The sequence below is a fragment of the Ylistrum balloti genome, unplaced genomic scaffold (assembly GCF_031769215.1).
Source record: "Ylistrum balloti isolate Yb309-2 unplaced genomic scaffold, AGI_CSIRO_Ybal_v1 Utg370008, whole genome shotgun sequence".
In the NCBI taxonomy this organism is placed as follows: domain Eukaryota; kingdom Metazoa; phylum Mollusca; class Bivalvia; order Pectinida; family Pectinidae; genus Ylistrum; species Ylistrum balloti.
In genome coordinates, this window is record NW_026782082.1 from 1,234,548 (window position 1) to 1,250,371 (window position 15,824).

General features: G+C 32.7%; 1 protein-coding gene across 1 annotated transcript in view; it reads right to left on the reverse strand.

Moving 5' to 3' along the window:
- The window catches only part of LOC132548296 (serine-rich adhesin for platelets-like), a 76,365-nt gene that overhangs the window by 53,991 nt on the left and 6,550 nt on the right, over window positions 1-15,824 (reverse strand). Inside the window, exons 3-8 of the mRNA XM_060212151.1 lie at window positions 14,347-14,544; window positions 7,273-7,389; window positions 5,848-5,967; window positions 4,841-5,062; window positions 3,160-3,216; window positions 144-348 (exon numbers count right to left, since the gene is read on the reverse strand). Coding sequence (XP_060068134.1) covers window positions 144-348; window positions 3,160-3,216; window positions 4,841-5,062; window positions 5,848-5,967; window positions 7,273-7,389; window positions 14,347-14,544 — 919 coding nt within the window. The remainder of the gene's footprint in view (window positions 1-143; window positions 349-3,159; window positions 3,217-4,840; window positions 5,063-5,847; window positions 5,968-7,272; window positions 7,390-14,346; window positions 14,545-15,824) is intronic.

A 15,824-nucleotide genomic window follows, 5' to 3' on the forward strand; every position in this document is an offset into this window, starting at 1 on the left:
GTAAGTACTAGACATGAAATATATGCATAATTTTGAAATGTTTTAATAACTAAGGAACCCACGGCAATCAGTCAACTGATAATTCTAAAATCTTAACTTTCCTTTCAACAGAAGTTCAAATTCACAGTATCCAGTATACTGACCTCCTGCCTTTAGCCCCTCTTTGAAAACAGTAAGTGTATTTCCCCCACAATGCTGTTGGTCAATAGAGACTTCCTGTTTGGGTTCGTATTGATCTCGTGGCAAAGTGAGATTTGGTCCATGGTATTTCATCGTAATTTCACATAGAGTCTGTACTTCTCCTTGGTGCATCACAGCTGGTTCCTGGCGATGCAACATCAAAGCTCCCTGGAAATAAACCCAAAAATATCTTTAACTACCATTTTGCCAAAAGCATGACATTCAAATTTGATGATAATAATTAAAAAAATTGAATCAAAAATCCAAAAAGAATTGCTTAAATAGCAAAGTTAATTCTGTAATGAAATCAGGTGTTTATGTCAAATGTTCATAAAGAATGAAATATGGTTCATCATCGGTAAGTCAAAGGAAGAAAAAAGTTGTCTGAAATATCTTTCAAAAATTTTGTCTGGGTACATGATGATGATGTTCAGGCAGCAATAGATTTGATAGTCCATATGCACTAAAACTTGTTCAGATATTCTTAAATACATACTAAGAAAATTATTAATACAGAGAAATATAAATTTCTTTTAAAAAATAGTATACCTTAACTTTAATAATCAATTAAAATATTAGTGTTGGTTTGTGTATCACTGTATATGTTTTATATATATAACACAGGAGGTGACAACGTTATATAAGGAAACATCACAACACTTATAACACTACAGTTCATCAGTCCGTGACAGTAAACTTTCTGAGTTAAGCCTCAGAAGTTACAATATAAAACATTAAATGTAATAATGAGACAAAAAAAAGGGTTGATCCAGATTTGTTTCCAGAAATTTCAAATAGAGATTAATAATTAATAACGTTTCCAGTTAAAAATGATAAAATTCAACTTTATACAGATTTTTTTGCAAAAAAAAATAAGGCATTTAAATTTTGTTAAATCAATTGAATTTCCAAAATGACTACAGTTAATTTGCTATTTCATAGTCCTGTAATAAGCCCACCCTCTGACTTAGAGTCAGAAGTCATGTTTTTGTCCTAGGGTGAGCTTATTGCAGGTAAAAGGCCATACACATATCAGCTACATATGCACCTGTAAAGAATATCATTCCATGCAGTTAGGGTCAAGGTCAAAACAATGGGTGACTAGAAAGGAAGAATTAGGTCACAGATTAATTTATTTTACTATAAACAAGAAAATATTGGTCAGTTTGATTTTTTTTTTCATTTGTTTTTGTTTTTAATTTCTTTGAATTTCAATTTTTTTCAAATATTTATTTCAAATGAGAAAGATGATAATGTATTTTTTTCTACTATTATGGAACATAATATATTTCTGACCATTATTTTTTTTTACTGATATACCAATTAACCAACTAAACAGCATGCTTGTCTCTGTATAGTGTAAATATCTTATAACACAAAATAAATTGATGACAGATTTCCATATATGGAAGCAGATAAAAATACCTCACTTATCTGGCAACAAAATAAACTAGTTTTCAAACATCTAACAAAAACCCACAGTGTTACAAAATGAATTGACTCGGGGATCAACAGGAATTATTTGAAAAAAAAAAATTTTGCTACTTTATATGTAAATTCACAAAGGGACACAACTCCATAGCACATCTGATTTAACCACTGAGAAAGTTTGATATAGTTTTGACTTGCTCTGATTGTACAGTTGACCACTTTGAAATCTTAGACAGGCTAAGGAACCACATACTATATACTGTTGGGCAGAATCTGTCCTTATTTTGGTAGATAAAAGACAGACCCCAAAAATGAAATAAATGAGACTTCAGATGAAGAAATAAGCTGTTATATGGTATCCACAAAAATGTCTTAGGTTTAAATAACGAGATAAATTACCCTTGAATATTTCATAGTTTTACACCATAATGCATTCTGTTTAATTCACAAAATAACATAAAAAAAATAAAAGACAGAAATAATTTAATTGGATACATATTACATATCTCACCTTTATAAATTTTGGTAACTGATAAACAAATGGAAAATCAAAAAACTCAGATTACCAAATGACTATAGTAATCTTTCATAACACTGTATCCTGTTGTAGAGCAAAGGAGAGTTATGGAATTAAAATTTATAATGATGAAACAAGAAAGACACCTGTAAATATAATCGATATGACACAATACCACAATGAATGTACGCATTGATGAAAACATAAATAAATTCATGGGATCACTTGTAAGAACTTGTTACAAAAAAAAAAAAAAACACACAAGAACATATTGATTACTAGAATCTATCACCTCTGTGTAATGTAGACAGATAAAGCTAATCACAAGACTACAGGTTTTAAAGTTCACTAAGATGTAAACATAATATATATATATATATATCCTGAGAGATGGACATTTTCTGTCTACACTACACAGTGGTAACTGATTAGACTTCTCCCACACTCCAACTATATACATCGGCAGAAGTTTTGAACCAAAAAAAAAAAAAAAACGCTGCATCCTCATCAACAATACATGAAATATGCAATGTAACTGGTGACACAGCTTTGCTGCATATTTAAAAAGTATAGACACAATGGTCTGTTTTTAATTAGTGTTTCAACATTTTTTCTTTTTTTTTCTTTTTTCAAAGACAGATAAAAAGAATTTGAATTCCTTGAAAAAATTAAATGCATTTATGAAGTGTATTTCTGTCAATTGTTTTGGAGAAGTCACAGAAATTGCTTGCATATTTCTTAATCAATGTAGTTTAAACAACAGATCATAGTTAAGTTTTTGCACAACATTTTTTGTCATGTACAACACTATGATATATGTATATAAATTTTGAAGAAAGTATTGATTTTCGCAAAGCATTTTCATAGACTTGGTCAATTCACATTTGGAAATTAAATAGTATGGATGTGTGGGAGATAAACATTAAATGGTACTAATACTTAGACAATTAAAAGACACTTGGGTGTATGATGGTAAGTCACAATGTTAAGACACAATGGTAAGACACGTTAAGACATGTGATAAGACATACTTCCACAACAGATATTTGTGATGGTGGGTGTGACTCTTCAACAGGTTCTGAGTTTTTCTGAAAGTCAAAATTTCACGTCAAAATAAATCTGTAATCGTACTCACACTAGCAAAGGAACGAGGTGCACATTGTTATGTCTTATGTAGAAAGAAGGAAAACATGACACCTAGTAAGACAAGGGTACCAAAGTGTCAGTACAGATTTGAATTTTTAGATAGAGGTAGAGATTCAAAGATAGCTTAGAGAATTGAGAGAGCCATACCGCTGCTCGGTGATATTTTCACAGAAATGAAATTTTCACAGGAACGATATTTTCACAGGAATGAAATTTTCACAGAAAGGATATTTTCACAGGAATAAAATTTTCACAGGAATGAAATTTTCACAGAAAGGATATTTTCACAGGAATGAAATTTTCACAGAAAGGATACTTTTGCGGGAATGATATTTTCATTATTTCTTGGTATATCAATATCATTGAAAAAAATTTAATCCCTGAACAAGAGAGACACACATGTAAAATTTAGATTATAAAATTTTAGATCGTTAAAAAATAACTTGACCATTTTAAATGCAAATCTGGAAAATTTTGACCCGTGAAAATTACTACTTATAGTTTATCTTTCAGTGCTTACAAGTCCTTATCTGGTGAAATATACTCTACAGCACTCCCTAACTTTTGGCTTATATATAGCACTAAGTCAAAACTACATTGAAATGAAATAGGAAATTAAAAACTGAAGAAAGTAAATTTAGAAATTTCTTCTTAAATGTGTCATAGAAATGTTTTCTAGATATGATTTCTAGTGCGAAATGATACCTGATATTGTATTTTTAGACTTGAGTTGTACATATTTTATATAAATCTTATTTTCATATTAACAGGAATTTATGAAGTTCTGTTATTATCATTTTTTATCTATATTTTACAAGAAATGTGGATTACTGTTTTGAATTTGTTTCACTTATATATCACAATCAGTTGAAGAAATTCTTTATGTTATCATGACAACCCATGAATCAGATGCAGATATTACACTAGTAAATGATTGATTGGATGAAACTTAGTCATGTGACCAAAAAAAAAAAATTAGAAACAAATTTGATTGGATATGAATGAAGTGAAAAACATGTGACACATTTTGAAAAATCTCACAGGATGTGAGTCATGTGACACATTCTAACAAATCTCATTGGATGTGAGTCATGTGACACATTCTAACAAATCTCATTGGATGTGAGTCATACGGCAAACAATGGAAAATTCAATTCAATGTTATGGACAACAGTATCAGACTGATCTCAACCAGACGATAAATAGCGCACATCTTAATTGAACCAATCAAATGTTTAACGAAACAAATACAGTTAAGTCAGATTCCTTCATATATCATTGATTGCTTTTCCTTAGGACATAAGTCTTATCTTTACACAACAAATTTTTCAGTATTACCTAAGTAAATTTCCCATCTAAAACTCCATCATGTGGAGATTCCATAGAATGTGTTTTTTGATTCCTTAAGAATTCATAAACTCATTTTTTGGTCCCACTAAATACAACTTTGATTTCTGCTAATGAATCAAAACCTTATCTGGTTTGCCTTGTACTAATTTAACTGTAATTTTTAAATCTGTCCCTCATAAACAAATAAATATTTGGAATTCCCTTCATGATCCTCACCATTGTAGGAGATCTCTTCACAGGTGTTTCTCTCTGTGACAGCCGACCATCTGCTGTCCTTGGCCTCGGACCACGGACTCGAGCAGAGTGATTTCCCTTGCTACTGCGAGCACTCCTGGGAGGGGTTGGTATTTGGTTCATACTGTAGGGAGATACAAGCCCTTCTCCTTGTTCCATCTTTGATAATGTAACGGCATATTTCCTCAGGGCACTGGAGTCAAGCTGTAAAGTATCCAAGGATGTTTTCATATTTTATATAACACCATCCAATGATATTGTATCTCATAACAAAAACCTAATATAGACTACAACTAGGAATAAAATTCCAACGTGATGAAACATTTGTATTCTTATACAAATCTACTGAGAACCTTTTTATTTGAAAATGTGGTCTCTGACCTTTAACCTTAAGTGATGACCATCCAAGAGTAATCAGGTTTAGATCTTGGTGGGGTGACGCTTTGGTGTGAATTAAAAAAATTGAACTAAATCTGTTCATAGGTTAATGAGATATCTTGAATACAAGATTATTACAGACACATGAACACACGGATGGACGGATGCATGGACACACAGACAGATGGACGCATGGACCTAGTGGACAAAGTGACTGCTAGACATATTTCCTGTATGTAAGTGGGTTTGTATAATAATGAAAAAAGCCAGGTTAATGTTCATACTGAAACATGTATATAGGATAACAAGACATCAAATAGTGTCAACCATAACTCACACATTTACAAATAAAAATATCAGTACATGAAAATATACTTATAAAAAGATGGTTATTAACAAAATTCAACATTAACACACTCTTACAACCAGACATCCATGAATATTTTGACATCACTGAAAGATTTACACTAGAAAATGTTAATCTCCATAAAAATAGTTTTTCCAATATTGGGTTGAATATATCTTATACTTCTTTTTGTTAACAACATTAAAATTGTCCTCTGACATGATATATATAACATAGAGGAGGGACATATAACATGGATCCTTACCGCATACAAGTGTCTAGTGTCTATTTCTTCCTGTCCCTTTGAACGGGTAGGGGAGTGGCTTTCTTCTATCATTTCTGAGGTTGGGGTCAAAGGTTGTCCATTCTCATCTACATATATCACCTAGGAAACAAGGGCAGACAATCAGCATTTCATGTTTATACACATGTAGGTACATAAAAATGACTATAAGTGAAAGTAAGTCAGAAAGAAATTTAAATTGAAAATGAATTTGATGTCATATTTACAGGAGATAAAAATTCATAAATGGACTCTTCAGATATTCTATATGTAAGGTTTTCAAAGAAATTTTTACACAAATTCTTATCATTATTACAGATTGTTAAATGCAATATTTTTTTCATCCAATTGATCATTAAATTCCTTTTTAAAGAGTATTGAAATATATAAGATACCTGTTTTACACACAACAAATTAAATTTTGTTTATTTTTGTTAAATATATCTCTAACTATAGGACATGAAGCTTCAAATCACAGGCAGATATGTTGTTAAATATGTTATTTGTCCAAATGCTTCTTTCATTCACAACAATTAATTTATAAAACAAGTCATCAAACAAACATATGAACTAAATGGAAAATTAGCCATGCTTCACTTAGTGTTAATTTTTCAAGCTTTTAGGTGAATCAGATTTTTGACAAGCCATACATCACTTCTGAAACATTACAAAGCTGGTCATGCTTGACTGAATTCAATTTGCAGTGACAATGAAAGAAACTGCATCAGACTAAAGAATGTTGAGAAAATCAAAGAGTTCAAAAGAAATATGGAAAGGTTTATCCTTTTCTATACCTTTTAAAGAAACTCTTCAGAGTGAAATTATACTGCTGGAGTATACATGTATATACATATGTAAAAGGATTATTCGAGGTCAATGGTTCAAACAAAGGGTCAAGAGGTCAAGAAATATTCCAATTGAATTATGTTAGCTTGTTTTCTGCAGCAGCATTGACTCAGTTTGAATGTCTGTGAGACTTTTTCATGAAAATGACAATATCGAGTTGAAACTATCAGCTGAATTGGAAAATGGTCAATAAATATTTACATACAAAGAAATATTACCTGTACATGTAAAACAGAGAGTAAAATACAGGACAGACAGAAAACAAAGGTCAGTTTTAAAGACAGGGTTTGACAGAATAAAGAAAGATTTTAAAGATAGGATGGAGAGAAAAGAAGCTTCAGTTTCAAAGATGGGATTGGATAGAAATAGAGATCGATTTTAAAGACAGGATGGACAAAATTCAAAAGTCAATTTTAAAGACAAGATAGGGAGAAACAAAGGTCAATCCTAAATGACAACATGACCTTAAAAGGAGGTTCTGTCTGTAGATAGGTCTAATGATATATTCCTGACAGAGGACACTGACCACTGGTCCTATACTGACCATAGTCCCAAACTTACTTCCTCATATTTGTAAGGGGCACTGACTGGTCGTCTGCGGCCACTGGAGGACCTACTACCTGTCCTTGGAGACAGATACGGTAAAATTTCTTCATCACCACGGCGACCACGTGAAGCCTGGCAACAACAGGGATTAGTTATTAGTCCAATACAAAAACAATATATAAACAATAAGACTAACTCTCCTCGTTATTCAGTAAAGTGTAAGTCACAGCAAAACAAAACTATATATATATAACGTATTCATTCCATCTTGTGAGTGATCTCTGTAAACAAGGGTATTACATTAAATGTCAAACAGTACATGCCGTAATGATACCATATTGAAGTTTGTCATCATTTTAGGAAGAGAATATATTTGGGAAGACCAAAAGGGAAGCAAGTTTTCAGGGGAAAAAAACTCCAAAGGTGTGGGAATTTTGGAAGACCAAATGGGAAACAAGTTTTCAGGGGGAAAAACCCCAAAGGTGTGGGAATTTTGGAAGACCAAATTGGAAACAAGTTTTCAGGGGAAAAAACCCCAAAGGTGTGGGAATTTTGGAAGACCAAATGGGAAACAAGTTTTCAGGGGTAAAAAAACTCCAAAGGTGTGGGAATTTTGGAAGACCAAATGGGAAACAAGTTTTCAGGGTTAAAAAAACAAAAACGTGTTGGAATTATGTAAAGATCAAATAATTTTAATGAGAAAAGGGAGTATGATCAGACTAAATAAATTCCTAAAATAGCATTTGTGTCCGTCCAATCAGAAGCCTTATAACAATGCTACATGTATTGAAATCTACTGCACTCCCGGCTTTTTTTCTTTAGTTTGGAGAAACTGGGCGTATGATAATAATTATACCTGGTAACATGTATGTTATGTGAGTTTTATCTTATGCAGTACTTGTCAATACTGCATTTAATGTGTGTTCCTATACTTAGATATATCTCCTATGGGAATAACAATAATTTATTCAAAATGATCAGATCTTTATGAAATTCTGCATGCAATGCATCCTGCAAGTTTACCAATAAATTATCCATAAATTTCCTTGTGTTTGGCTATAGCACTCTCTACCATCAAATTCCCGGAACAATCACTGGTATCTGACTGTAACAGTTTCCACCGATGAATTCCCATTCAAATTAGGTGTCTAGATACCGATGAACTCCCAATAAATTCCCAGGTGTCTAGATACCATTGAATTCCCCATAAATTCCCAGTTGTCCAGCTACCGATGAATTCCCAATAAATTCCCAGGTGTCTCGCTACCAAAATATTCTCCATAAATTCCCAGATGCTTGGCTGTAATGATTTCTACCGATGACTCCAAAGGTGTTTGGAGTCAAATTTATCAAACCCAAATGTAAGTCTGACAGATATTAGCATGAGACTTACTGCATTCACACGCCACCAAGCCTTGTGAATTAGCAAAGAATTAAACCCTGTATTAAATGTATTAGCGATCTGGGGCTATATAATCTCTTTTGAATAGTCATATCACCACTGAACTACAGTACATTGTACATACTACTTATATATATCTAACTCTGGCTTACAAGGGATTTTTCATTGTATTGAAAACAGTTATTATTTTTACAGAGAAGTACAGACAGAATCGTTGACAGAATGCCTAATTGGAATACAAGGCTGATTTTTATTGGTCTGATAAAAGCAATATCCATTATTCATAGCACATCCCATACAATCGAACACAAACCAAGCCACGTAGTCGGTGAGGCAGCTAGGCTTTAGATACAGGTAACCAAGCAATACAAGTTGTTTTGTCTGAGTGGTGAGGATGCAGGTATGATACTGCATTGTATTCCACAGGGAAATAAACATTTAATTTATCCTCTTCTTCATTTTCTTTTTTAATGGATGTATCACTTACACATACTTTGACTGAGAATAAAGATAGTCATGAGTATCTATCAACATTTTCAAAGGATAATTGATTTCAATTTGAACCATGCATTTCTGAAAGTACAAATACTTCCACAGAAATTATCTGAAGTCTACATTTGTTTAATAATTGTTAATTCTATATCTATAAGGTTTAAGTAGAATATTGTCACAGAAAATAACCATAAAGAAACAAAAAAACTTCACATTCCCATCCCTACATTAAAAAAGATAATTTTATTAGATTTTCACAAAATTTGATTGCCTTTATCATATTCCACTCAAACCATTGTTAGAAACAAAAGCATTAAGTACACAAAATCAATCCATTCACATAACAATGTGAGAGCGGTGACATTGCCATGGTAACAGCAGTGGACGGTGGTCACTAACCACATGCTTTGGTGTACAAGTAAGGGCATTCTGAAACTCATCAACCACCTCTTCCACAACAGATGGTGTTGGCCTCTTTCTCATTTTTGGGGTCAACAGAGGTAAAATGTCAGCACACTGGGATTTCTTATTCGCAGCCTATGGAAAATGATTGAACATATGTGATTTTTCAAAATGTTTCCTCTGACTGATGTGAAGATGTCAGAAATGACAACCTTAGAGATATTGTAACCACTATTCAAATTATATGGGTCAAGTGTCATAAATTTGTTGCTGTAAAAAGTCAGGACAAAAATTATAAATCTAGACACTGCATGAAAAATAGGTCTGTTTTGTATTTTCTTATTATTAAAATATTCACAATGAAAACCAAGGCCACTAATAGGTCAGTATGGTCTTAAATTATTGAGAGATGTAAATCAGTTATCAGGGACCAAGTTGCCAAGGGAGGTAACACAGGTATTTCGTGGTTATCTCAGATATAAACATGAATTGTGTGGTTATAAAATATAATACTACCATCAAATGTGAAATCAGGTGAATAAGTTGATTTTATTATACTCCACATGAATATCTGACACTTCCCAAACAGACACAATAAAACCACCTTCAACAGCCCCAGTCGTATTTTATTAATCCTGAATTGATTTTCTTCTCGTCAGTGAAACACGATGGTACCCTACCTTACCTATGTCAAGCATCAAGCTCAGATGGTCTAGTCCTTACCAGTAGGCAGCAGTTTATGTAGACTTCTAAGTATGGGTAAGAAAATTCACTAGTCTAACACTGGGGGATACTTCAATATTACATTATAGACTTCCAGGCTTACAAGCCTATGATACATAAAAAAACTGACATTTCTAAAAATATATGTAAATTTATTTATTTAAGTTACAACACAAGGGCTGTTAAATTTTGAGAATCCAAGTCTAAATCTTTTTCAATATTTTTAATCCATACAGTTGGAATGGTAGGCCTAATTTTTAGACTATATATGGTATAAATGCTGACAATATGAACACACTTGGCCAGGCAGAGAGCTAAGACAATTGTTATGGGAGTATATATATATCTATATGTGTAATCAATGATCAGTTAATTGACTCACAGGTGCTGACAGAACAACCATTAAGGAAATTAAAACTATTGATTTTGTTTTACCGTCGGATCACAATCGACATCACAATCGTTGTGGGAATATCGCGATACTCAAACTGGATATGTTTCACAAATTTATTGTCACAATCCTTTTATAAATATTGTGTTTTATTCAAAATGGAATTATCATCTAATACAAAATTGTTTTACTGATTAATAAGTTAATATCCAAATGTCATTCATATTGTCCGTGAATGACATCAATTCAATTCTCGATGACACCATGCAATTTATTTTAAATCTATTTAAATTTTGAACATTTTTAATGGGTTTTTTTTTTGTCTTAATATTTCATGTTTTATAACATATGCTATGCTGTATTTCCTTTCTATAACAAGCATATGGCAGTATTCTGTGCTATTATGACATCATAAGTACAAAGTGTGTGGTTATATAGTGAGAAATATTCTCCATCAATTCAGTAGAAATAGAAAGAATTTATAAGTCTTGTTTCAGAAAATTAAACTTGTATTCATGTAAAAATGATTTTTTTCATTACATTCATAAATTTCAAATAAGACCTGTTTTATAAAATTAAAATTTATATTATAAACTCACTCATTCTTAAATATAAATAGGTTATTTTGATGATTAAACAGAATTTGATTGAAATCATTACTTTTAAAAATCAAAATTACATATAAATTTTTAATACAATGTATTAAATTCATCTTTAAGATATCAAAACACCATTTATATCTTTTACATATTAAAATCATCAGTTCTAAATAAAATTATCCTTTATGGTTTTTAGACAGAAACTGTTTAATTAATAGATATATCATAAACACTGACATTAAAACCTTTCTATACATAAAAATACATCTTGATTTTATTGTTAACATGACAATAATTCCATACAATATTTTCCTGTTATAGAAGGACTAACCACACCCGAGTTAACTCTAGTGATCTAGGTAAAAGCCGATAACATATGCAATACAATCCCGGGATTGGTACAATGTTCTAATATTGAAAGGTTTTTAATACTCTTTCTGAAGTGATGATCCATATCTATAGAGTCATTGTGTCTGTACTTATAAATAATAGATAGATGAAAGTTCTACCCTCTACATCTACAAGTCTCCACTGTCATCAAAAATCCATTAACACCACTTCACGGTGAATATAATTATGGTAAATGTTAGTATTTTCGATGGTTCTAAATTTTGAAGAGGAGCTTGGAGGAAAAATGGTGTACAATGGCATAAAAACGATGTGTTTATTTCCAAATAGTCATAAGAAAGACAATGGATTTATCTTTAAGTTTTCTTTTGAAGGCATCAATTTATTTTTTTTTCTTCGTTCCCTGTCCTCGACAAACAGAAGCCTTCGAAAATAACAAGTTTTACAGTTTTTTGACAAATCTAGAGAAATCTATGTAACTAGACTCAATGAAAATGTTCTAGGATTATTCAGTGGCTGCGAAAACGAATTTGTATTTTATCCATAATCCTGAAGATCAAAACAGCCAAACAAAAGACTAGCTATACCGGAATGGTTTGTGTAAATTCACAGATGGTGAAGAAATGTGCCACATAATGTCTGAAAAATATCTTTATCAAAATTGTAAAAACAAATTTAAAAATATTTAAAAGCATTATTTTCCTGAAATCTGTATGCAAAATACCTGCATTTTTCTGGATATGTTTCCTTAAACAGTATAAGAATTTCCATAATTTCCATAAATAAGAGGAAATATGTCCTATTACTGTTGAATTTAAACATCTCCTTTTGTTTACAGAATTTCGAAAAAAAGGAAACATGGATCACATAGTTTTTTAAAGTCTTCATTTATGAATGTATAACTCAAAATGATATAAATTGAGGATATCTATTTCACCTGAGATACAAGGAGCAAACCAAAAGCATTACAGAAATTATAAAACTCATTAATATGGAAAACATCTTAAGGAAACAAGAACACAGTATATATATTCCATGTTAAAGTGCTCTTCATACAGACAACAGGACAGACAAATTAATTTACCTCTTTGTATAAAGATGAGAGACAAGTAAGCCTACCTTCTCATACAGACAACAGGACAGACAAGTTAACTAACCTCCTTATACAGACAACAAGACAGACAAATTAATTTACCTCTTTGTACATGATGAGTTAAGTAACCTCCTCATACTGGCAACAGGACAAACAAGTAAGCATACCTTCTCATACAGACAACAGGACAGACAAGTTAAAAACCTCCTCTTAAAGACAAAAGGACAGACAAGTACGCCTACCTTCCCATACAGACAACAGGACAGACAAATTAATTTACCTCTTTGTACATGATGAGTTAAGTAACCTCCTCATACTGGCAACAGGACAAACAAGTAAGCCTACCTTCTCATACAAACAACAGGACAGACAAGTTAATCAAACTCCTCATATAGATAACAGGACAGACAAGTAAGCCTACCTTACCATACTGACAACAGGACAGACAAGTTAACATACCTCCTCATAAAGACAACAGGACAGACAAGTTAAAAACCTCCTCTTAAAGACAACAGGACAGACAAGTACGCCTACCTTCCCATACAGACAACAGGACAGACAAATTAATTTATCTCTTTGTACAAAGATGAGTTAATTAACCTCCTCATACTGGCAACAGGACAAACAAGTAAGCTTACCTTCTCATACAGACAACAGGACAGACAAGTTAACATACCTCCTCATAAAGACAACAGGATAATCAAGTAAGCCTACCTTCTCATACAGACAACAGGACAGACAAATTAATCAACCTCCTCATACAGACAAGTTAACCAACCTCCTCATACAGACAACAGGACAGACAAGTTAACCAACCTCCTCATACAGACAAGTTAACCAACCTCCTCATACAGACAACAGGACAGACAAGTTAACCAACCTCCTCATACAGACCACAGGACAGACAAGTTAACCAACCTCCTCATACAGACAACAGGACAGACAAGTAGCATGCCTATCAACCAATCCAAAAAAGCAGTAATATATATAAAGTTGATATATTTTACAGTTTTACCTGTCCCAGCAAAACCTACCGAAGACTCAGCAACCTATTGATGAATTGTATTACAACTTAAGAATTTAAAAAATTCCTTTCCAGTTTAATAATTCAATTTTTCTGTGGAGAGTTCAACCATATTTCCAAATATCAGTAAAATACCTATTGGCAGAACTTGATAACCACAATGACTTCTTCAAAGATATATAGATCAGTTTTACATCCAAAACTGAGAAGCAAATTAATGTGTTTACACTTTAAAGGTATTTTTTGTGGTTCAAATTTTTATGGTTTCATCAAGAGCTTGAAGCAGAGATCTAGATGCACTTTAACTTGTCTACTCATTATATTTTCAAAGAACAAATAATATGATAATTTATCAAATTTTCGTCCCTTAATTCCATCCTCTAAAATAGCAACGATTAGAACGTTTCAAAAATAAGCCATCAATCACAGGATGTCTTCTTGAAGTACTGACAACTGATTTAGCATTCCTATTCCTGTATATAGAAATTTGATAATCCGATTGCTTTTAGACACTAATATTCAAAGATTTTTCTACAAAGGTATTGATCCTTCTTTTTAAAAATACCCATCTGAAATAAATCTTCAATAAAATAGAGGATTAAAATTGATACATACTCTAACTCTGCGAACCAATTCAATCTTTCCGATCTCCTCCAGTTTGCGTTTGATCTCCACCTGTCGTGTACGCTCAAGGTCAAGAGTCTTGTGTACAATGGCTTGTGATAGAAGGTCTTTGACATGTTTTTTGTGTTCTTTGCGAGCCATATTCAGTCTGTACTGGTTCTCAGAGATAATTTTACCTCGAGAATTGATCTGTAAAATCAAATCGTTTGAGATTTTCAAAAAGTTACATAAAAGTATCAAACATTTTTATTTTCGTTGCTTTGAGACTTTTTAACCCATTCAGAAGAAAATGTTCAGCAAATTTCATGAATAATGCTGAGATGAATGTATTATATAATTTGGGAATGGGTCCATAATCAGCCAGTTAACATCCCAATGATAATCCTAGGTAACATCCCAATGATAATAAGCCTAGGTAAACATCCCATTCACAAGCCCCCATAGAGATCCCAATAACAAGCCCCTATAAACATTCCGATAACAAGCCCCTGTAAACATCCCGATAACAAGCCCCTGTAAACATCCCGATAACAAGTAAACATCCCGATAACAAGCCCCAGTAAACATCCCGATAACAAGCCCCAGTAAACATCCCGATAACAAGCCCCTGTAAACATCCCGATAGCAAGCCCATGTAAACATCTTGATAACAAGCCCCTGTAAACATCCTGATAACAAGGCCTCATAAACATCCTGATAACAAGCCCCAGTAAACATCCTGATAACAAGCCCCAGTAAACATCCCAATAACAAGCACCTGTAAACATTCTGATAACAAGCCCCTGTAAACATCCCGATAACAAGCCCCAGTAAACATTCCAATAACAAGCACCTGTAAACATTCTGATAACAAGCCCCAGTAAACATTCCAATAACAAGCACCTGTAAACATCCCGATAACAAGCCCCTGTAAACATCCCGATAACAAGCCCCAGTAAACATTCCAATAACAAGCCCCAGTAAACATCCCGATAACAAGCCCCAGTAAACATTCCAATAACAAGCACCTGTAAACATTCTGATAACAAGCCCCTGTAAACATCCCGATAACAAGCCCCAGTAAACATCCCAATAGCAAGCCCATGTAAACATCTTGATAACAAGCCCCTGTAAACATCCTGATAACAAGCCCCTGTAAACATCCCGATAACAAGCCCATGTAAACATCCCAATAACAACTGTCATCTGTAAATAATGTGTGTAATTGCTAGGTAGAGATGAGAAATAAGTGTATATTGAAATGTTACTCTGTTCTGAGTACTGCATACCTAGCATGCCGAAACATGTCAACTATTAAACAGTTTTAACTCTTCCTGTTGTATGGTCCTCTATACTTGCAGGTTAAAAATAATGTAAATTTATTTTTATATTTACATAAAAGAGTAACTTGAGAGAACTTGTGTCGCATTGTTTGCTGACTTTCATGGAAATGAAAGTTTACCATGGAATTGAATGTCACCTTACTAGTA